At 35.1% G+C, this 24,930-nt stretch overlaps 1 protein-coding gene across 1 annotated transcript in view; it reads right to left on the bottom strand.

The window, feature by feature from the left end:
- The window catches only part of UGGT2 (UDP-glucose glycoprotein glucosyltransferase 2), a 99,754-nt gene that overhangs the window by 60,733 nt on the left and 14,091 nt on the right, over positions 1 to 24,930 (bottom strand). The window contains exons 5-13 of the mRNA XM_050913596.1: positions 23,476 to 23,650; positions 21,364 to 21,469; positions 20,233 to 20,311; positions 17,539 to 17,639; positions 14,927 to 15,026; positions 10,100 to 10,160; positions 4,612 to 4,703; positions 3,007 to 3,157; positions 1,879 to 1,998 (exon numbers count right to left, since the gene is read on the bottom strand). Of these exons, the coding sequence (XP_050769553.1) occupies positions 1,879 to 1,998; positions 3,007 to 3,157; positions 4,612 to 4,703; positions 10,100 to 10,160; positions 14,927 to 15,026; positions 17,539 to 17,639; positions 20,233 to 20,311; positions 21,364 to 21,469; positions 23,476 to 23,650 (985 nt within the window). The remainder of the gene's footprint in view (positions 1 to 1,878; positions 1,999 to 3,006; positions 3,158 to 4,611; positions 4,704 to 10,099; positions 10,161 to 14,926; positions 15,027 to 17,538; positions 17,640 to 20,232; positions 20,312 to 21,363; positions 21,470 to 23,475; positions 23,651 to 24,930) is intronic.

The raw sequence follows: 24,930 nt of genomic DNA on the forward strand, positions 1-24,930 counted from the left end.
TGAGCTGGCACTGCCCAATCAAAGCTTTTACATACTGTAGAAGGGGATAACGTCCCTATAGTGCACATAAAGAATATGCTAGGGAAGACAGTCTGGGTCACTCCTGCCTCAGGCAAAGGCAAACCCATCCGCAGGACTGCTTTTGCTCAAGGACCTGGGTGTACTTGGTGGGTGATGCAGAAGGATGGGCAAGTCCAATGTGTGCCTCAAGGGGATTTGATTTTACATGAGAATAGCCAATAAATTAAATTGTATTTTTTACAATATAAATGGTGTTAATTGGTGTATAACCCTGCCACTGTATGTCATCACTACTATAGTTGTTATATGCTATATCAATGGTATTACAGTAAGAATCACTCAGATTAATGAAGAATGAACCTTGATAAAACCGAGAGAAGTGCAGTAGTGATGGAACCAGAAAATGACTGCAGCATGCAACAATCCAACACTACACACCATCCTCCTGCTGCGCCCAACATCACCAACTACACACTACACTGAAGGCCGATCCTGCTCTGCCGACTGAGCAGACTTCGCACCATCCCTCCTGTCTAGAAAGACTGTTATGACACATGGAGCCCAAAGTCATGGACTAAATGAACTGAATGGACATTTTAAAGGGACATTTAAATTGACATTTTGAGGCCCATAGACTAAGGGAATGATATCTGTGTGTGAATGTATCAAAAGATAGGAAAAGTGGTGGTGATTAATTGGAAATGTATCGGAAAGTGTGGGACCTGGACATGACGTAGATAGTATAGAATAAGGGGTGGATATTGTCCTGGTTTCAGCTGGAATAAAGTTCATTTTCTTCCTAGTAGCTGGTATAGTGCTGTGGTTTGGATTTAGGATGAGAATAATGTTGATAACACACTGACGTTTTAGTTGTTGCTAAGCAGTGTTTGTACTAAGTCAAGGTCGTCTCAGCTTCTCATACTGCCCTGCCAACGGAGGCTGGGAGCGCACAAGAAGCTGGAAGGGGACACAGCAAGGACAGCTGACCCAAACGAGCCAAAGGAGTATTCCATACCATATGACGTCATGGCCAGGATATGAACTGGGGAAGTTGGCCGGGGGACACAGTGGCTTGGGGATTGGCTGGGCATTGGTCAGTGGGTGGTGAGCAACTGTATTGTGCATCGCTTGTTTTGTATGTTCTATTATTATTATTATTATTTTCTCTTCCTTTTCTGTCCTATTAAACAGTCTTTATCTCAACCCACGAGTTTTACTTTTTTTGTTTTCCCCCCAATTCTCTCCCCCATCCCACTGGTGGGGGGGAGTCAGCAAGTGGCTGCGTGGTGCTTAGGTGCTGGCTGGGGTTGAACCACAACATCTTTAAAGGTCCCTTCCAACCCAAACGATTCTATGATTCATACAATTACTTTTTGTAATTTACATTTCAATTTAAATCAGCAATAGCTGTTTCCTTAACTTACTAAGTGATACAGAACGCTATGTACAGAGGAAAAATTAGGCTACAAGACATTCATAATTAGCATGCTTTATAACTTAAATCTTTTTGTACTTCAGTTCACCATCTCTAAAACAAGGACAGTTATCATTATCTTCTCTCAGCAGTGTACTATGAAGAAAATTCATTGATAGTAGTTAATTATCGATATGTAGCATGGAAAGGAACAGAAAATCTCCTGACAAAACTGTGCCCAAGTCCACTTCTGGAAATCAGACTAATGATCACACATAACTCACTAGACAAAAAGATTTTCACTACTATTAGCAGACCCACATAGAAAACATGAAATTCTAACCTATCTTAACAATGAATACAGCATGTGTATTTTTCAATAAATTGTCTGTCCACATATTAATACATACACTATGCAAAAAAATAAAGTTCTCCAAACTTACCAAATTATATAAATTGCGTCTAATCTGCTGTATAACTCCGGGAAATGTGGGTTTTAGCAGTTCCTGATAGCTTGCAGGCCATGTGCTATAGCTGTGATCTTGTTCTATGTTATTAACCCACTAAAACAAAAAAGGCAGCCATTTAAAAACCACATATTAAACTGAGTAAAATACATATGTATAAATAAAGATATTTTAAAACACATGGAAAGCCTGGAAAGAGTAAAATGTTTTATCTTCTTTTTGAAACAGTAACAGAAAATAGCTTCCAAAATTGATATTTTTTTTCTTTTCAATCAAACTGTTCGGGGTTTTTATTTGCAGTACATAATAAAACTAATAATGGATGGGAAAAGAAAAAAGACCATTTGTATTCTGTATCAGGATGTGAATAAAAGCATTTTTTCAAGGGTGGAAACTACTTTCACAATACAAAGGTCATAACAACATATCACACACATAGGTGTGTAACAGCATAACCATCTTATAAGACAAATACAGTATTTATCTATAACCTGCAGGAGCAGCACTTTAGATATATCAAAATAACTAATTAATATATGGCCAATTTGTTCTTCTACTGTTTTCTGTGCAAGCCTTGGCAAAGCGAAGAGTGAAATATGATTCTTTCAGGTGAAGAAAATTAGTATTTTAGTGCCTTTTCCACTGGCATATAACCTTTGTAATGAAAACCTGTAGAAATTTTGAAGAAGGGAAAAAAGCAGAGTCATTGGACAATTAGAAACAAAATATTTAAGTTGTCCACAATTCACTTATCATACTTGCAAAGCACATTTCACAGTCTTGCATAATACGAAGATATTATGTAGCTAGATTAATTGCTGTAAAGTCAAATTCTATAGCTACGAGTGTGTAACCACTCTTAGATACATTCCTCTTTTCTTTTAAACTTTCTGCATCTTAAAATTTTAATAAGGTATAGTCTAGAGAAAATTACTCCTAAAATATATTGAAGAGATATCACCCTCCAAAATATTTTAAACTGCTTATTGATATACAGTCTTATGCCTAGTATTTCAATTACACTACAAAAAAAGATAGACTCTCATACATAGCATTATCAAATATGTATGTAATATTTAAATAAATAATTGTTTAATTACTTACTATTATCGAAGAGTGACGAATATCTAGCGCATAACTGTCATCTGTAGGATGTATATGCAACCTCATAAATTTACTCAGGATCTCCTCTTTGATGCCAAGTTCATGAAGGCCATGCATCACTTTTCCTTCCAGTTTAAGAGTCTCTAAGATACTTTTTCGGGAAGAAAAAATGCATAACGTCTACACAGAACTCTTGTCATGACATAAAAAGAAAAAATATTTCAAAGACTTAACACAAGGATTATTTTTAGTATGAAAAATAATTTTTACATTCTTCTTCAGTCAAATGTTTAAAACATAATCAATTAATAACACTACACTTACACATCTTCAACTTATTTCAAAAGAGAATTATAACATATTATACAAATAACAGGAAGCTCTGCAAGTGTGTAGAGAAGCAGGCAGCAAGTGATGGAGACACAGACAAGCCCTAAATCTGCATCACAGCAGAACCCTGAAAACAGCATGGAGGAAACACATAGCTACTCCTGTAAAAGAAAACTCTCTCCCAGAAGACCCAACAGGACTCTCTAACATTTGTTGCAATCTGAAAATTCAATATCAGAATGGAAACAAACCTGAAGTACTCACCTGCTAGAACACAGCAGGCAAGATTTTCCAAATGCCTTTATTACTATCTTGCTTCATTTTGAGTTTTCGCTGTTCTGAAAAGTTTCTTCTAAATTATATTGAAATTAAACCTAGCACTAGCATTAAAAAGCGCTATTAATATTTGCATCATTATCAAAAAAGATGCAAGTGACTCCACCTCAAAACTTTGGCTGAGAAAAAAATAAAGTAAAAATTGCAAGTATAAATGATAAAACCAAGAAAGCTTAAGAATCTCCATGAAGAAATGAAGACATTTTGAGTTAAAAAATAGAAAATAAAAAATGGTAGACTCTAACAAATCATAGGAAAATGAAAAAAACTCAGCCTTAGTATCAGTAGATTTACTGACAGTTTGCAGGCCACCAAAGATGATTTTGAAGTAGTTGCTGTTGATAACATACAGAATAATGCAAGGGAAAATGTTTACATTTTATGAGTGCTTGCATAAAAGAGGCAAGTCAAACCCAAAATAATTATACTATAATTACACAAACTGGAAAAAGATTTCTTATACCACAAGGAGATTAGTTCTGCATTAACAGAACTTATTATAAAAGGTGGCCAGACACAGACTCACAACCATGCCAAAAATAACCCAAAGTGTTGTGTATCTAAATTTAATACCTGCAATTTTGTTGAAATTTTTAAGAAATACGCATGTGAAAGCACTTAACTTACATTTTTAAGTGCTTTTCCCACCTTTTTATACATACATCTTGGATTCCTTCCATTTTTAAATGGATTTTATATGGTGAGTCATAAAATTGTAAGCAAATTATATAACATATTCCAAGAGAAAATACTGTTTTCAACTACTTATACAATGTTCATATTCAAAGTAAAACCACTGTAAACAAATATTTCCTTTTTTGGAGCACTTCCTGGCCCCCAAAATGCAACAGATGAGATTATTTATCATCATAAGCACAACTCCTCCAGTATTATTAGTAATTCCATAAATATATTTTCAAACAAAATATACCATCTTACCTAAATGGGTCATGAAAATCCAGGTCAATATGAAGGCCATTTAGAAATAAACGTGCTTCTCCAGGTTGGATTCCGAGTATTTCATGAAAATGCTTAAAAATAATCAGTACTGCTAAGTAATTTAGGACACTAACACACACATACAGATATATAAGCATAAAAAACTTAAGTAATTCTACACAACAGACACATCAAGTCTCTTGCACATAATTTCTTTTAGCTGAGTGCTGTTGGTAAAAATATTGACAGCATACCTTCATGAGTGCTATTTAACACACTTTCAATGCTTAATACAAATACAAATGAAAATAGTTGATAATCCGCTGCCAAACAACCTACAGTGTCCCTGCCTGTACAAGGTATACACAAGAACACATCCTCAGTGTCTGCCAACAGAAAGTGAAAATACACACAAATACAGTAATACGGCTCATAAGTTTTTGAAAAATTACCCCCAGCATATTCCTCCTACATATCCATTCACTTCCAAATGGAGATCAAAGGGAGACCCTACATGTGTCCTTCAGACCTCCACTTGAAACTAGCTTCTCCATCGCTTAAAATCTTTCACAATTCCAAAAATGTGTAGTCACAATTGTTAGGGGAAGGTAGGAAAGACAGAGTAGAAACTCACAGTCTCATCTCACAAAAGGGCCTTGGGAAAAAAAAAAATTCAGAAAGGGATAGCATATCCTTGCTTTGCAAAGAAGAAAAAAAATCCACAATAAACAAATACAAGAGGAAGGAAGTGTTTAGGGACTAAGATATGCCTTATCATTTCATTTCAGAGAGCTGTGAAGCACCACACTGTTCAATCTACAGTGGCTGTAGCAAGATAAGTAACAGGACCAACAGCAGCAGTTTATTCCAACTCGCCCCATGAGGAGCAGTCAGATTTCCAGATCTGTCTTAATTCCCAACAGCGGAATGGAAAGCACCAAAAATAGGCAGGAAAAAAAGCAAGCTGAGGAAGATTTTTTTTTCCCATTTAGCTCCCACTTGCCGAACAAAATGAGAGTGAACAAAAAGCACACTTTGAACAAAAACACACTTAGAGCAAGCAACTCAGGCTGCATATATTACTCCACTTATGAGCCTGTCACTGAACAAATGAGAGAAAAAACGGGACAACATTGGAAGTGATATTATTCCTTTGAAGTAGTGTGGTTACTTTCACACAGTTAAATGTAAGTAAACTCAAAGCTAACTGGTTTGTGTCATTATAAGTGCAACTCCACATAAATGAGACAACAGTGCACTTGAAGCTCCTTGTAATCCAACAGATCTCCATATTACTCATCATTCATTGAAACGGTACCATATTCCGTAGTATATATAAACATTTTCACAACCCAAAGCAGAATGGAAATATGTAATGGCACCTAATATCAACGTATGAAAGGCAGGGCTCTCCATGAAGGAAAAATGTAGCTGTGATAAGCCTGAGCCTAACATAGAAAGAATTTTTATGAAAGTCCAAAACCTGTCCTTGACCTTGAAAAACAGCTTTTGAAATTGGTAAATTTAATTTATTCTAATGGTGTATCCTGAACTTGGTAGTGCTTTCATTCTTTTTTGTATGTAGATTTACAAAGAGTAATAATTACTTACGTTTGTTACAAGGTATCTAAATACATATATTCAAACTCAGATATAATGTGAATAATATGGTGGATGGGGGGGGACGACACACACGACTGCATCCCACTAATGCTAAGAAACAACCAGAAAGCCTTTTTTTTTTTAAATTGTTAGTTATTATCTTTCATGAAAATTTTAGTAGGCACCTAAAAAATGGATGTCAGTGGGCCTTTCAAAAATGCATGGCAGTAAGTTTCCTATGGTCAGATAAGGAAAAACAGAAAGAGATAACTTAATTACTTTTCTAATTCATAAAACTCACTTATTCCCAATCTTATACTCTTCTAAAATACAGAAAATTTTTTTGGTATGTCCCAAAACTTGGTACAGAAGAGGAAGGACTTCTATCTTCTTTATAACTAACTGCTGCTTTGGATGACTCTGGCCCAAGTGCAGGACTTCATATTTATCTTTGTTAAACCTCATGCAACCATTAAAACAAAAACTAGAAGTAGCGGCTGGTGTTTGACATTTACATTTTTCCTACCACAGCTTCACACAGAATTACACGCCCTCCCAAGGTCTCGCTCTACTCATCCCTTCTAAGCAGCCAAAATTCACAAATGCCTGACAATGCCAAGTGCCCTTGCAGCAGGTGAAATTTCCGATCATTTTACCTACATGGAGTTTGATCCTGAGACGCAAGCAAAATGGGCAGAAGGGACAAAAGAAAACAGCCAGGCACACAGTGATGAGACTCCTCCACACCAGGCAGAGAAGCACCCAAAGTCCTAGGTATACCTGAAATTTTTCTGTAGTTAGCAAATCCAACTTGGATTACAGTTTTAATACCAGCGTTATGCCACAAAGTACTGTGACCGCAGAAAAATCACCCTTAATGCCACTGGACTCAAGGAGTGAACAATAAATATAAAGAGGATTAGTCTCAAGAAATCTTACCAGCATCCTTCAGGGCTCTTGCGCAGATCTTGTGAGATCAGCTTCAAGGCCCTCTCCTTGAAGCACTGAAATCAGCATTTAGGATAAGGGATCTCTTACCACTACCGAAAGCTTACTGGTCATTCCTATAAGCTCAGATACTCATGTAAACACAGATACTGAGAAAGACTGCAACTGGCTGATGTAGGTCATAAAAATCCTAATACTAACTAAAATGAATGCGGGAACAATGAAAAAATTATCAGCCACTGGGTATTGAAACGGGAGTCTGAAAGTTTTACAAATTCTTCAGTACTCCAGTAGGAAAAGCACTGAGCTGAATCAGAGCTGAGGCTCATTATACAATTTTGATGCTAGGCATTTTATTGTTCAGAAGAGCATCCATTTGCTGTAACAACTTTGATGAAAGGAGTATTTAGGCATCCAAGACTAGAATTTAATGCTGATAATACTCATATAGTATTTTCTTGCTAAACTGTCAGCAAATTATTGCACTGGAAGTTGTGAGTTGTGTTTAATGAGATTTTATTTTTCCTTTTATCCATAGCAGTTCTTTGTCTATTTCTTAGTTAGGTATCAATTCATTACACCTAAATCATCACATGCCTTTCAACTTTTAATACCTTTATTTCCTCCCGTTGCATTTCCTATTCAACTTTCATTATCTTGAGAGGGAATCATCCAGTTACACACAGCATGAAATCATATCTCTCCTGCTGCTAGATGGATGTACTGCAGTTCAAGAACGCACATGCCAATTTATTGTGCTCTAGCAGCAGTGTTCAGGAAGTTTCCCCACTTTTATTCAACAGATTTTAGCTTTTAGCTGTCTAAAGGTCTGTAGCCTCAGGTAGGATGTAGTATGAAATCTAAACTTAGTCTGATAGGTGCCTAAGATCCTCTTATAGTTAATGTATTTAATATAGTCTATGGACTCATAGGAGCCATCCAGCTGATACCCAGTGTCACTTGAGACATTGCAAGGTCTCAGGATAAGGCTTCTTGGACTGGAAAGTACAAGGTCAACTGGAAGGGAATGGATGTCCCAGTGGCCACATCCACCAGACCTGTGTGGTTATGTTGGATAGTTCATGGCATCTCAAATGACATCAGAAATCCAGGTTTAGGCAACTCAGTCATGCCCCACAAAATGGCTGTGTGCCCCCACATGCCCCACCTCACCACTGAGTGAGCTAAATTGGTTTTTATGTCCATTGACTACATCTTCATTGTTGTAACAGAAGTTAGATACCCATACAGATGTGTCTAAATGCAGGTATCTTCATTTCAAACCAAATCTTACTTTTCCTAATCCTTAAATTTAGAAATAATAGCCATTTTAATTCCTGATATACCTTTAATTTTTTTTTTTTTTCATTTTGGGGTAGAGGAGTAGTTTTTTATTAAGCAGTTGGTTTTGATTTTTGTATTAATGGAGCTGCAACTGGAGAAAGACATTGTAAAGACTTCATCAAGAAACAAGGAAAGTCCTGATACCAACACTCGTACTCTGGAGAAACTATGATCATCAGGGCTTTATTTTGCTTTATCCTGACTACAACCCTAACAACAAAGAGATATAGGAAAATGTGTATCTCAGCTGTATACAGAAAGCAATGAAGCAGGGTGCAGATACTGATTTGCTCTCTTGAACAAACTATGGCACTTCTCACTAGTGCAAGAAACAAGAGGTCTGCATAATGTCGAGCCCACTCTAAGATGTCTGTGAAAACCCAAGAATCAAACATGCATCCTGCACACAAGAAAGCTGAAGGGCTCAGGCAGGTGAACTGCTGGGGTATGTGAATTGTATTCTCAATACACCAGTCCCACATGCAATCACCTACAGACAAAAGCAGCCCTATACAATTGTTTGCATAACTGTTTACAAGGACGTAACACTTGAGTCTGTCACTATTTGGGCAGGAAATACTCAAGACTGGAAAGCCTTACATTGCATGGTGGAGAGCTAACACATTTATGTGAAATTTCTGCTACAACGGAGATGACAAGCTCTTTATGAGAAGGCTGCATCACTGCAACACGGACATTGTTCGCTTTCACTGTTTTGGAAGGTGGAAGAAACTGGAAATGCATTCCCCTGGAGATATTAGTCTTGGCAAGGTAAGAGGAAAAGACCTAAATGGATATAAAGCAAAATGATACAGGGCAACGTTGCAAAAGTACAGGAGTGCCATAAGTAAGAAATAAATCCCTTTCACTACTGTGGCTGGCCAGTCTTAACACCATATGAAAATATATGTTCTGAAGATCAAGATTAAGGACAGTGCTACGGATGTCATTTCATGTGACCAGTCCTAAAAGCATGGTGGCTAACATTTAATTTTAACACTCAACTTGAACGAAAAAATACAACAGATGTCACGAACTTGACAAACGCAAAGTGGCATCTCAGAACACATCTCAGATCAGTCAAAATCACATGAACAATGACTCCTCATGATACAAGGCACAAAAGATGCAGTGCATCAAGGATGAAAATAAAACCACCATAGACTACGTTCAAAATACCCTGCAGAATAGTTGCACGCATGATTCTGAGAGTGTGGAAAGCCCAAAGCTAGCATGTGCTGACCATAATATAAGCAGCAGGCCTAGATTCAACATCAAAGCTCTAGAAAAATTAACGTATCTATTTTGCTTTCACAGCACACAATTTATGACTGAACACAACACTCCATAAAAATTGTTTGTCCTTGCCTAATTCTGTAAAATCAAAAGAGGGAAGGGTAAAAGTACCAAGAACAGTAGAAAGTGGAAAATTTGAATTGAGTATTTCCATGTTATTTATTTAGAAAAGATGTTTAGAACAATTAGCTCTTTTTCTCTGATAGAAACCATGTGAAAGTTGCTACACTAATAAAAATCTCCAAAAGCAGTAATATGATAGTAACTCAAATGTCCGCTTGAAGAAATAAAAACAAACCTTCTGATTTTCTTCTATTTCATTCCGCATTTTCTTGTCTACAAGCACTCTGGTCAGTGATCTGTAAAAATAGAATATTGATATCACTGAACCACTGTATTTTTAAAAATGCTTTAAATACTGTGAAATATGTATTTTAATACCATATCCAATGCACTGTAATTGAAGAATGCTGTAATTAAGACTTCAAAAGAAGAGTAATGCAGTGTCGTAAATAGTTTATTTTCAAAACAAATATTTTGTTCTGTGTTACTCTAGTAAACCCAGATTGCAAATTTATGCTAGGTTTTGTTGAAGTAATATTATCAGCATATTTTTTACCACTCTCAATCTTTCCTCTTGGTTTTTGTGGAAAATAGCATGTATATTATAAAAAAGTAAGTTGTTTGATCATCTAAATTGTTACCTAAATAAATGCCATATTTGTATATTTCAAGTTAATGTTACTAACTCCATGCTGCTCAACATTACAGCACAGGCAGCCAAGGATACAACTTGATGTTTTGGCAGAAGGCAAGGAAAATATGCAAAGAATGACCACTTTAAAATTAGGTGACGTCAGAAAAGAGATTTACAGATTGAGACCCCTGAAAATGTTAAGTATTCACAGACAGTCAAAATTTTAGTTTCCTTAGTCATTCTACCTTTAGAAGATAATCCATTGATTTGTCTTTTTTACCTTTCAAGAACGTTGTGGAAGACTATTTTAACTTCCTCTGCCACAATGTATTGTATGTGATGTTTATAATTACTAGGCTGTCTTAAAATACTCCCAAAGGCAAATTAATCTCTCCAGGTTTTAAGATACCCTAAACCATATTAACCTCAATCTGATTCTCCCAATAAATGCCAAAATAAATACTCTAGCTGCCTACATAAATTTTTTTTTCAAAACATGATTGTACATGTTTTAGCAAATCTGTATGGGGCTTTAAGAAAAAGTGGAGTAATCTTAAACCTGAAAGTTAACTAAACAAACTGAGAATGATCCTACTAAGCCATCTTCAATACTTATGGATAATAAAGCAGGCAGTTAATAATGTAAATCCTCACACCCCCCTAAAAGAAACTGATTTAGAATAGATCTTGCTAGTAAACTCGACCTTTTTCACAATATATCAGAAATAAGACATAAAATCAGTTTACTTTAAACAAATATTCAAGCTTTCCAGGCGATCAAAGAGACTACTTGTTAAGTGCAAACAATATGATTTCCAAGCTTTGTTTACAAATATTACACAATTCATCACAGCTAAATACCCTTTTTCCATTCACCCCCTCTAAATATTCTGGCAGATTATTTCTGTCACTGTGAATCCCTTCTGGACCACGTGATGAAAGGGCAACAGAGGATCAAGAAGGAGCTGTATTTATACCAATCCATACTTGGTGGTCTTTCCTGGTCTCAAAATGAGAAAGGTGTAACTCAAACTGTGATGTCAAAGACAGCACTAAAAAACAGTCAACATGGTTCAAATATATTATTATCAATAGTCCTTGGAAGATGAGCTTAATAACTTGCTTACTATTGTTCAACTAATTTAAACTCTTTCTCATAAAGCTTTTGTAATCATACTGCTAGGTACTCTCTATGCATATAAAGAATGTAGTAAGTGTATTCAATACTGAGTAAATATATTGTATACTGTACTACTTTTGAAATAAAAATTGTAGAACAGAAAGCAAGAAACTATAAACATTTCTGTTGAAAAAGAAACATTGTTGATTAAGATTTTAAAGAAAAATATTAAAAGAAACTGTAAGTACAAAGAAAAGAATATCTGAAGCCAAATTTAAATTTGGAGAAATGCAGGAGAAGGATTAGGAAAAAACACTATCAAGTCAGAAGTCTCAAAAGCTGACTATGTAGGACACTGCTTTAAGGGACCTTCTACCAGCAACAGACATAATTCAGGAACACTACAGAACTTTTCTCATTAAAAGAACATCTGTAATTGATAGGAATTATTACTGAGAATTTACTTAGCCAATGAGCAAAACAGCTACTTAACAGAAGGACTCCATAGCAAGGTGGAAATTTAATGTGTGGCAGTACTACCACAACTATTATTCTGACTTCATAGCAATAGTTTTAGAGAGTCCTGAAGTAAAAAATACTTCAGGGAAAAAAAGCTCTGATTTTCATCTTGCTAAACTCAACATAAATAGTAGTAGGGCCTGCAACTCTCGGAATCAATGCTTCATTCTGCATACACAGGTGATAAAAACTACACAGATAAGAACAACAACCTAAATATTTCCAAATAGCTTAGAGTAGTAAGTCAGAAACATAAAAAATGAATGTGAAAATAATAAAAAGGCAGAAAGGAGAAGACAAAGCTGGCCCAACATGAGCAAGGAAGTAAAATACTTATCAGTAAAAGGTAAGCTTTACTGATAGCTTTTTTGGTAATAAGAAAGCAATACATTAAAGAATCATTAACTAGCTCCTTGTCTATGCACAGCAGTCAACAATGCAGGATTCTAGCAAGGTTTTAAGGAGAGAGTGTGATGGTTGATCCTTGAGAAGGACACCCTAGGAATTTGAGGTAACAAGTGTAAAAGTACCTGTGAAAGATATCCGTTCATTTTGAGTTCAGTCATTTGTTCAACTTGTTCAGAGCTTCACAAATTCTTATGCATGTTTTTCTAAATATTAAGCGCTAAGGACTCAATAAAGAGAAACACTTTACTCTCTGAAAGTAAATGGATACTATTTATCATTCTACATGACGTAGGAATGTTCTCGTATGACCTTAAGGTTGTAATATTTTCTATCATATAATTTTATGCATCTTTATTCTTACCTGGAAGAACATGTAGCTATGCAGTACTGCATATCGGGGGAAAAAAGGAAACTTTTCACATGTTCATAATGTTAATATTCATGAATGATAAATGAATAGCAAGAAACAGAGTATTATAATTCTTCTTACTGCACTCTTAAATAACAGATAATTATGACATGTATACAACAAAACAAAGATGAAAAATATCCTATAAAATGAATTATCAAAATGTCACCATGACATATATCAGTTGTTACACTGTCTACATGTGATGAAATTTTGTAAAATCTACCTCAGACTAACCTTTTCAACTGGAAGTACTGAGACACAAAAATGCAGGTTATAAACTAGAAAGTGCAAGAAACTTCCAGAGGAATGGTATATTCATTTTTTGTGGTCTAAGGAACTCCTTTATTTTTAAGGAACATATAATATTTAATTTTAATTTTTATAACTATAGTTCTAAAATTTTTATACAGCCTTTTCAAACGAAAATTTGCATAATGAAAGAATGGTTGTTCTCATATCTAAACTGTGTGAAATTTAGATATTTTAAAATCTTAAAATACTACTATTATAATGATCAGTTATCTACCTAAAGTGATTAAGCAATATCTTTTCATTTCCTGTTTATTCTAGGTTTTTTTTTTTTCCAAACTAGTATTTTTGACTCAGCAGGTTAAGCACGATTAGATTATTAAGGAAATATATTTTGTGCACTGTTTTTACACAATGCTCCTTTGATTTAAGTTTGTTGTCAATGCAGACCTACTATCTTTAAATTATTTAAATATTTGTAATCTCTCATGTTAAAAATAACGTGCTAGATTAGCATATTAGAATAAATCATACAGGACAGGAACTGAATTCCCCTTTTAATACTTCTAAAGTCTTCTTATACTTTTACCCATAAAAATAAAATGTTTGCAGAGTAGGTAAATTGTGCTCTAATGCCACAAATACACAGCGGGAGTTGGAGTGGGATGTAACAATTTAATGACTTTTTAAATCAATGATTTAAAGATCACCTACTATACTTCAAACCGACTTTTTCCTGTCTTTTAAAGAACAGAACTGGCCTTGCAGTTCAACATTATGTACATTTCCACTATCTTCTAAGGGAAAGCTGCATTTTCTGATTGCTAATCTAAGTGTAAATTTGTACCTTACTACTTCATAATAATTATGTTTCAAGCATTTAAAAAGTTAGTTTTCTTCCTTGAAACAAGACGTTACACAGATAGTTTTTCCATTACAGTGTAGATTTTCTCTAATAGAAAAATCAGAGATGACAATGAAACACTGTGATAATTAAACAAGAGTTGTAAAATGTGAAAGCGCATTGAGTTAAGAATCCTATTTAGCATCATATTTAATTCAGTAATTCAAGCAAATATTGCTGATAGGATTACATGAAGAACTTACTAAATATAAAGAAAAGCATTTCTCAACTGCAATACAATTGGCTTACAGGAAGAGCAATTTTTAGTATTAGTACAGAGGAAAATGTTATTCATTTATTTAACATCTATCTTGATCTTTTATTAAGTACTCTGTTATGGGAGACAGATCTTCCCCAGTAAGAACACTAACATACAGTAGCCAGGGCCCAATCTTGTCAGCAATGTTGAATGTTGTGCTTAGAACTAATGTGTGTGGATCCCCTACGAAATTTATTAATAGAATTTCACCTCTTCTTACTGTGAGTAGATCTGCTATTAATTCAACAGAATTTTCCACCTGGGAAAATATCATTCTAGTAAAAGCTGGGAGGACTAGGCATTCAACCATAAGTGCCTGAAGGATTAGGATGCCTTCATGGCATCTCCTGCATCAGACAGGAAACATTTAATAAGAGACCGATCATGAGCTCTCCCAGGAGGTATTTTCTACTCAATGAAATTGCCTGGAATCCATCTAGCAAGCTGTAAAACATGAATATCTGACTGCAGGATTTGGATATAAATCTGTATTACTGTCATTAAATTCAAATGCAAACATAAAAACAGTATTTGAAAAACAAGCTTAAGTATCATACCTGGCTCTTATTGGGAAGTTCTGAGCTATGTCTTTCATTACCTTTAAGGCATCATAAACAGGGGTAGACATAATTCGAGCAGCTGCTTGAAAACTAAGATCTGGGGGGGGGGGGGGGGGGGAAAAAAAATCACTGGAAATATCATTCTTAATCAATACTGCCTACACCATATACACACTCTCACTATTAACATTTTTTATGTTTCAATTATACATTGTAAAAGATTATGAAGTAACATTATTAAGGTCGAAAAGACAGGCACTTATAAGTTGGAAATACCCAATTCAGGCTTTCCTACAGAATTCTGCTCGGCCATGTTGAGTGTACACATTGTACCTGTCATTTCTAAGTTTACAAAAACATACTGAAAAAAACAGACAATTCATCACATGGTACTATGCCAATATCACAAGGGTATCATGCTCAAACCTAGATACACACCAACCCACAGACACCCACAACTGCAGTAAAGAATAAGATCTTTCCATCTCCAGGACTTCACAAGATTTTCAGAGAACAGATACATTAAACGTAGAAGGCTGTACTGAGCGTGTGAGGTGTACAATTTTCAAGAGCAGCAGCAATTTCACAGGAAGATAAAATGGAGACTCATGAAAGAAAGGCCAATCTACTGTCAAATTTCAGTTCTCCTAAGTGTCTAGCACAATTTTTAAAGGGATCTCATTTTTCTCTCTATGCTTTTTCTCAGAATGAAGTAAATTTTCATCTATCAGGATAGTCTATAATTCATTTGCCTATCCACTGGAAAAACAAAGGAATTCAGTTAGCCTTCTCTGGTGCCTAACTTGGGTGTGATAAATCTTGGCACATGGGACTGAGGAAAATCCAATTTTGGTACCAATAGGGTAAGGCAGTAATATACAAGGTGCTTCCATGTACTTTGGATACAGTCTGCCTAACTACCTCAGGGCAATGATGCTTTTTCCTCATAATCTGCTAGTTAAGACATTTGAGCAGAAACTGAAGGCCTCGGGTTATTCAGTTTGAGGAAAGATAATGCCACATATAGTAAAAAGTGCTGGGCAGAAAGTCATAGAGGATGCTGCCTAGTAGAACTTTGCACCACCTTTTTAAAGCAATTAGGAATTAAAAAAAAAAAAAAGGCTGAAGAAAAGTGAATAGCACACATTCCTAGTTTAGCCTGATAAGGTACACTTTGGCTGGAAAAAAAGGTGAGTCTGAGAGGCAGAATGTTAACTTGGTATTTCTTAACACTTTTAACAAAAAGTATAAAGAGATTACTGTTTTCAAAAAGAACATTTCAGATCCCTTTCAACAGCCACATAAGCTGTGATCAGGTGAAGCAATACTCAATTGCTGCTGTCACTACAGATAGTGATGCCTTACCTGCTGTATGCTTAGGACATAAACTTAAAATCCTTCATAAATTGTTAATCATTTCCATTTTATGCTGAACAGCTAGAGTACGAATATTCAAACCCCACTGAGGCAAACTGACATGTCTTTTTACTCTCTTGGTTATCTCTGGTCAGGGACTGTCACTTACAGACCTCCCCTTGCGGCACCCTAAGACAGCTGAGAGAGCAGTGTAGGGCACCTTGGGGAAAAGATGATCCTGAGCTTAAAGGAGATCTCAAAGTATGCTTTGAAAGACAACAAAGCACTAGAGATCAAGAGGCTGTTCACACAGATAAAAGAATGAGTTATTAAACGGAACACCACATTGGTAGTCTGTGCATAATTTTTCACTATGAATAGTAAACCTAATTACTTACCTAAAACATAAAGGCTCTTGAAAGACAACTCTTGAATAGTGTTTAGGGTCATTTATAAATAGAAGTATGCCCTATAGCTGAAGGAGTTTTGGTTAAATTTAGTTAAATTTTTACTTGGAAGCTACGTAAAGAAAATTAGAGAGAAGCTGAGCCATTAACTCAGCCACTATAATTAGTCATTAAGAATGAACTAGAGAAAGCACCCAGTCATGTCAGGAGTAAGAGCATCAAAACAACTGCACCATACAAAGAGGAGGCTGAAGACCCCCTGTCTGAAAAGGCCCTGAATGTCCTGCAGGTCATGAGCACAGAAGCTGTTTAGAAATCAACTTCTACATATTTGTTCTCCTTTTCCACAGGCAAGCCTTTAAAAGCCTGTTCTTCCATTTGATGTTATATTAAAAAATGTATCAATGTGAACTCCAGTACACTGACAAAAGTTAGAATTTATAAATTAAAGAAAACAAACTGTCTTAACCTGTATTTCATCCCAACTCAACAGTCATGGCAAAATGATATTTTTTGCCTGACCTCTCAAAAAAAATCTGAAACTAAATTTAACATCCAAGATAACACATCAGGCAGAAAACCAGGCAATATAACTTCTGTCTTTAAAATCAGGAAAGCTAGTTATGATTCTCCATCTTACAAAATGACTTCAATGCTCCTTTAATTTCTAGCATCTACTACTAGGACAAGATACCAACACATTCTTTTTAGTTACTTGATATAATACTCCATTTTCTGAAACCATATGTTTCTTTTTAAAAGAAGCTTTTATCATGTTGATACACCAACATAACAAAGGAAAATTAAACAGAGTACTGTGTTAATTCAGAAAAATGTAATACATACCCTGTAGCTCCCAAACCTTCAGCGGTTCCATGTTGTTAGTAGTTTCAATTAGATGTTTTTTAAACTCTTTCAGATTATTTTTCAGATCAGGATGCATCTGTCTACAATAAAAGATTTTTTTTTTTAAAAAGGCAAAGTCAATGACATCCATCAATGTCTGCTTTTATCCACAGTATTGCTCACAGCTGATACTGTATCTTTAGGGTAACAAGCAAGAATTACAATTTTAATTCATTCTTAAAACAAAAATGAGGATTTGGGGTGAGAAGAGGTGATTTCTGAGGACTAAAAACTGGTTAATTACAAGGAGGAGTTCAATTGTTTTGTAGTGATCTGTCTCAAACCCTGTCACATAAATTTTGATGGAATAAATTAACTCAAAGATTAAATAGTATTAACAAAATACAGGTAACTGTTTAGTTAGTTTACTATAGCTTAATGTATACCTAACTGTACTATAGAGTAACTGTAACTATACACAGAGTTTGTTGTATTACCTACAAAAGATATAGGCAAGACAATGTTGAGAACATCTTCTATAAATTAACATCACTGACAAAATCAAGCTACTGAGCACACAAATCACTAGTCAGACCTGAAGAAGAGCATGGTGCGCAAAAGCCTGGCTGTTTTTTTTTTTTTAAACATACTTGGGCAAAGGAGTTTTGAGGGCAAAGACTTCAGCCTGCTACAAGACACCCTTGAACGTCAAACAATCTCCATTAGATTTCTAAAGATTCTTCTACTAGAAGTATTGAACAAGAAGCAAAAAGTAGCTAAAAAAAACCATCTAAAGCATTAAGACTATAAGTTCTGTAATATTTAATATTTTATTTTTAGATATTAAGAAGTGTCACAAGGAATCTCTCCCTCCTCATTTTTTAGCTGTTGGATGATATTAACCGTTGTTCTTTATAGAAAAAGAAAAATATCACTGATGAAGACTGTTGTTCTGGAATTAAAATACAGTCCAGGTTCCTCAGAGAAAGCGTACTCAGCTGAAAAGGGAAGCAAAGACAGAAAATTCCTTTCTTATTTACTTGTAACATAGACCTAGAAATGACATAGTTCGTACTCTTAGAAATCCCTCTATGAAGCAGCAAACTCTTAACTAGTTTTGAGCTCTTTAATTACTGTTTTTACTGCCTTCTTTGCAAATTTACCTTGATGATATATTTTTTTTTTCTGTTCAGACCTTCAATTCTTCTGTGAATGAAAGAGAACTGACAAATAAGACCTAGCCACAAGCCACAACCAAGATATATTATTGATGCTTGGTCCCTCATTTCTCACGTTCACTTATGCTATGGTCAATGGAGGCACAAAATCAAACACACATAAAGCCAACTGAAAAAAAGCTGCCCTTCTCTGGATATGTATCATGATGTGGGACTGAATTACCTTAATTTGCACAATCAAATAGTTATATTTCTAAGACTTTATGTCTTCCGCTTACATTCATAACTACTTCACAGCTGAGAAAAGTATAACCTTTGACAGGGCTATAACTGAGGGACAATTTACAGATTACTGACACATCTCTCTCATTTCCAGTATGTCTAGAAACAATGTCAAAAAGTCTGAGTAATTATCTGACAGCTTCACAAATTAGTCACAGTGCAACATCAAGAACCTAAGTATAGCTAAACCTAGCACAATCCAAGAAGAAAAAAAGCTCAGATAAAGATATGACACAAGCATTTGATACCACCTGCTGTGGAAGGTCTCTAATACATAGGTGAAACAACAAGGAAGCCTGCAGATCTGGGTGTACTTCTATCTCAATGTGTTTACTTAAAAAAGAAAGAAAGGGGATGGGCTCTCAAGAATTTAGACAGCATTAGCAGCTCTGAACTCTGAGAAGACTTACAGCTTGGTGAGAATATCTGCAAACAAGTTTACTTTTTGCTTTAAATAATAAGAGAGAGAATGACACTAGAGAAGACCCACACTCTTGAGTTTCTTGTTAAAATAAAAACCAGGATTTATGATTCACTGCATGGAGCTGTTACAGGAAAAGGGAAGCACTTTTGATGACTGTAACCATGAAGTGAATCCATCAATGGAGGACTGGAAGGAGCCCTCAATAGGGTAACACCCAACTTCATCTAACAGATTGTAACTTGGAGATAAAAGAGTTCCTGCTAGAACAGAACACAAATTCATGAACTCCAAAACAAGAAGACATCTATAATAAGCATATCTTCCAAGAAATATCACTCCTTAACTCTACTAAATGAATGACTATCCATCTTAAAAACACCTTATGTAGCTATAACACATAGGTTTGGATGTGTTGTGATACTACTTGCGTTTTGAAAACCAACATTTTGATTCCAATTATCTGAAAACAGAAGTAGCAGCAACAATTTACTGTAGATACAAACATGAAAACGTGGTGTTCTAAGTTCTTGTGACTGTTGCCCAGAGGGAATTTTTTTACTTTAAAAACAGTTTACTGTATACGTTCTAAGAAAATTAGAAAACTAAAAGCAATAAATTGAAATGAACAGAATAAACAACTGTTGCATCTTTACATTCACAAGATTTACACAAAAAAAATAATCAGAATTTTCACCCGTGGCAAATAAAGTAATTTCCAACACAAAACTCACTTCTATAAAAAAATTTTTATTTTTGGTTCAGGTTCCAGAAACAAATGCAGAAGTTTAATTATAACTTATATCAACTCACTTTAATTTGCCAAAGAGAAATCCCTGGACATCACTTTCCTCGTCCTCTTCCTCATCTTCCTCTTCTTTTGTCTCATTTGCTCCTGAACACATAGTACATGTAGACAATATAAACCAGGAAAGTTACTGATGTATTATGTTCTTATGAATTATAAAACGGTTAACAGAAACATACAATCAGAAAGTTGCCGTTCCCAGGTGTAATTTCAATTAGATTTATACTTATGCATTCATATTTTGGCATCAGAATGAATCACTTTACAGAATTCAGCAACATTCAAATTAATTTTTAAATATAATTCATCCAATGGTTACATTTTTTATATACATGAAATTTATATGGTTAAATAGTTTACTTCCCAAAATAGCCGTTTCTCAGTTTGATTAAGTGGTAAGGTATAACTCTTATCAGCCAACTACTACCAAATTTATGCTTGAAAAGCATGATGACTTTAAAGCGCTTGAATCTCCAGCTAGCGTTTGATGTAAGTCAGAGATCAGTTTCTTTCCCTTAAAAAAATTAAACTATTTTTGATGTGACTCAAAGGCTATTAAACCTTAGTCTTACCAAAGAGAGTTAACTAACTCTCTTTCTATCTTGTAAATGTCCACACAAAGTAATTTCTCTGTGTCAGAATCCTATAGCTACCACTTTTCTGTGGTAAATGTCTCATTTCAACACATAGTAACATACACTGGTACCAAATTCTATGATACAGCACATCTTTCCTACAGAAGATTGTGAAAGTATTTCCACATAAATTCAGGGAAAAAAAACCTCACCCTGAAACACTAATGGGTAGATACTGTAGTAATTAGCATATTAGAGATGCCAACAAACAAAGTAATTGAAGAACAAAGGTTAAAACAATCTTATTGAAAGGAAGAAGAATGGGTCATGTTTTGAAGAGCCACAGAAAACAACAATTAGAGGTTAGGTAATGAACTATATCCTAATCACAGCTGTTTAAAAATGCTCGCATATATTTTGATGTCTTAGCTCCTAATGCCTGAGACTTCCTTCTGTAAAAAGAAATTAAGTATAACCTTCAAAACATTACTGTCTTATAACTGAAGATTATAACATATTTCAATAGTATCTCCAACGAGATATCATAAACAAATAAAAAACCCCACATACCTTTAACTTGTGTGTCATCGACTGCTTTATATTCTGTGCTCTTTATTGCAAGTTCTACACCATATCCAGATAAATACATTTTTCTGGAACTTGGTTTCTGTTTGATATTATTTTAACAGAACAAAAAAAAAAAACCACCTTGAAAAACTGTATTTATAGGAGATTAACAATATCTAATACTGTAACTTTAAAATGTTATGACAGTCATAACTTAAATTCACCTTTCAATTTATGATTCAAAGTACAAAACACTACACTAAACAAATTACAAGAGTCATGTAAGGCATATTGACAGCCCATTGAGTAGGTGTGTAACAGAAAGTAAGGACTTCCTTCATCTCCTGCAGACCACAGAAAGGCTGTGTCAAAATTGTATTCCTTTCACATAATATTAGAAGAAGGACTAGAACAGGCAGAGCTGGTAGCACCCGATACAATTAGTGATGCCTTACAATTCACATTTTAAACTGTTATTCATTTCTTTGTAATTTTGCCAGACTTTCAGCATGTTAGGAGGAAATTCTCTATTTCTGCATCAGACTGATTCTTTAAAAAAGTTTTGACAAAAGAGTTAATCACTTTCTGCAAGGAGGATTAAGAAAATGTATTAAAGTATCACTGCTAAAAACAGGTTGCCACTTATTAAAAACAAGAAACAAGTATTTCTAACTTTGGAGTCGAAGTTTGACATTCAATAGTGTAATTACTCAGAGCATACTTATTTCTGAAAATGTGCCCTAATTTGCCCAAAATGTATGAAAATCCCCTTTCCAAAATGCAATTTGCACATGCACAGCAGCAATTCGTTGAAAGCCTTTCAGCTTTAGCTTGCAATTTCTAAGAATCACTCTGTGTTGAGAATCCTCCAGCCCACAACTGAAAACCCAGCAGGGCTGAGGGTTTTCTCTGTTGGTCCTCTAAGCAAATCTCAATGTAGTGAGAGCACTGCACTCTCTAAGCAGTCTTGGTGATACTGGCAAAAAAAATGACAGCAGAAAGACTACCTCCTCTACTCTCAGTGCTCCCCTCTTCTGGCATTTAATGTAAAAAAGGAGGGAGAATCCATCTCAGTGGGAACCAAAGAATAAAAATGGAAGTTATGAGGAAGGAAGAAAAGGGAAGAGCAGTTTGAAGAGAAAAAAAGCGCAGGAAGGAAGACAACATGCATTTGGGAGGACCATGGTGCATAAGCTGGTCAGAACAAGGAGACTAGGTATTTAATTGAAATAAAAGTGCATAAAAGAACATAAAGTTCAGTAAAAACTATACCCCACACAACTTACAATTTAAGACTGGTTTCCTCAAATTGTCTGTTTCATGACTGTGAGCAAACAACTCAAAGTCATCCGCAAACTATGGATCTCATCTCCCTGAAATGTCTGGTCTACATAAATCACAGCAACCTCTCACTCGATCAGATTATTCTTGTATTAGCCACACTATTTAAGAGCTAAACTTTGAATATAAATTACAAAAACCTTGCAATAACCAAAACTGGGAACAATATAGTTCCATGTACTAGTATTTCTCTTGTTTTGTTTCAGGGAGAAGAGTAAGATAAGAAAAGCATTCAGAAACATTATTTTTAAAATATTGACACTGTGGAATGCAAGTGTCAAAAAACTGGTCAATGAAGTTGACTGTGATAGCCCATGCTACTACAATGAACATATGATATTATACTGAGAATATATAAAATGCTAAGTATAATTAATTATTTTTCAATTTGATTTTCTATTCTACTCCCCATTTTTCTAATTCTTGTTACTAATATATTCAGTCCGCTGCACCAAGATTCATGCAAGATCTTCGTACAATGTACAAAAACCAGACATATAACCAAAAAAGAGGTATTTCAAGATCAATCAGTGACGCAAATAGCGCTTGCATGCAAGATTAGATAATATTATCATGCTTTCCCAGCTTCAAAGGTTGTATTAGGTGAATCACTTCACCTAGAAAGTTTTAAAATTAGAATATATATTGCACATGATTTAGGCAAACGCCAAAATAAATGTAGAAAATGTGTTTTGTCAAAAAGCAAGCAAAATAAAGACAGAATACTAACAGTTTACTGAATCAATGTTAATTTGAATTGCATACCTGAATGTAATGCCGGAGAACATAAACAATTTCCTCCTTTTGCGCCTTCTCAGATAAAATCTTGTGGAATTTGACAAAGTCTTTCGTACCCATTTCTGCATAAAGAACAACCACTGGGCCATCCTCTTTGAGAGTTGGGAATTTATGATCTCCCTTAAAAAGATACGGCCTAGGTCTGGTTTTAAAAACAAATAATTGTAATATTATATATTCAGAAAAGAAATTAAAACAGTGGCAGCTTTTCTGCTTCGAAATTGAAAAAACTATTAAGGGCTTATATGCTAAAAGTATACAAGCCGTGTTAAAATAATCACAAAATAATCATGATTGCTCACAAACGAACTTAGAACACCAAATTTGCAAATTAAAAGCTAAGAAACTGAAAAATCAGCATCAACTATAAATATATATATAAATAATTTTAACATATTTTATCAAATCACAACACAAAGCAAATGAAAAGCATAGCACTGAGATTTTGTGCAACGATCAGTTACAGCTTGAAGCTTTTAATTTAAATGATGCATTACATCTATTAGAGATGTACAGAGCAATCAGTGAGTAACAGAGCAGCAGAGGGATATTCAGTGAAGTTTAAGAAAGCTGCTAACACACATGGAAACTAACTGGGGTTATACTTCTTTAACACCATCAAGCTCTGTTAATTTAGCTAATTTTGCAAATTTTGACTGCCTACCTACCCTCTTTATTGAAAGCCATGACTAGAAAAGTTACACTTTCTAGACCTGCAAAGATTTCTTAGATGACTGCAAACATCTTTTGAATAAAACCTGGGAAAGATGGAAAAGTAACAGAGGATATGATTGAGTAATATACTCAAAGTGCTAATTATTGACGAGTACACTTGTTTTTCAAAGTTGCCTCTGCATAGTCACACTTGAAAGACCAGTAAACTCCCTCGAAACCTCTCCAAGACAAGTTCAGAAACTCTAATCCAACACACGCTACAGAAGCGTGTGTAATAGTTGCTCATTGAAAAGTCATACTGGAAAAGTGTGAGCAGAACTCCACACACCACAGTTTCTGTGATGCAAAACTTAGGAGTATCTTCAATATAAAAATCGCAGAATAATTTACACTGCAAAGGACCTTTGGAAGTCATCTGCTCCAAACCCTCACTCAAAGCAGGACCAATTTGTATCAGGTTACTCAGAGCCTTAACATCAACATCCTTTGTAAGCTTGGTAGGTATGCAATCAAAGAGCATGTTTGTAAGGCAGAGACAAAAGGAGGGGCCTGGTTTGAGAATTAACTTGGGTGCATACAGCCACGTGTCACAGAAATATCAGGCAAGCTTTCCCACTGTCATCACAGGACAAGGCAGACAAAGTAGGTGACATCAGGGAGTCTGAAACAACTCTTGAATGAGTAAGCTCTGTTCAAGAACCAATCCAGACTTGCCACAATGAAAGCATACATATGGGATGTGACTTC

Source organism: Gymnogyps californianus, chromosome 1, assembly GCF_018139145.2.
Source record: "Gymnogyps californianus isolate 813 chromosome 1, ASM1813914v2, whole genome shotgun sequence".
Classification (NCBI taxonomy): Eukaryota; Metazoa; Chordata; class Aves; order Accipitriformes; family Cathartidae; genus Gymnogyps; species Gymnogyps californianus.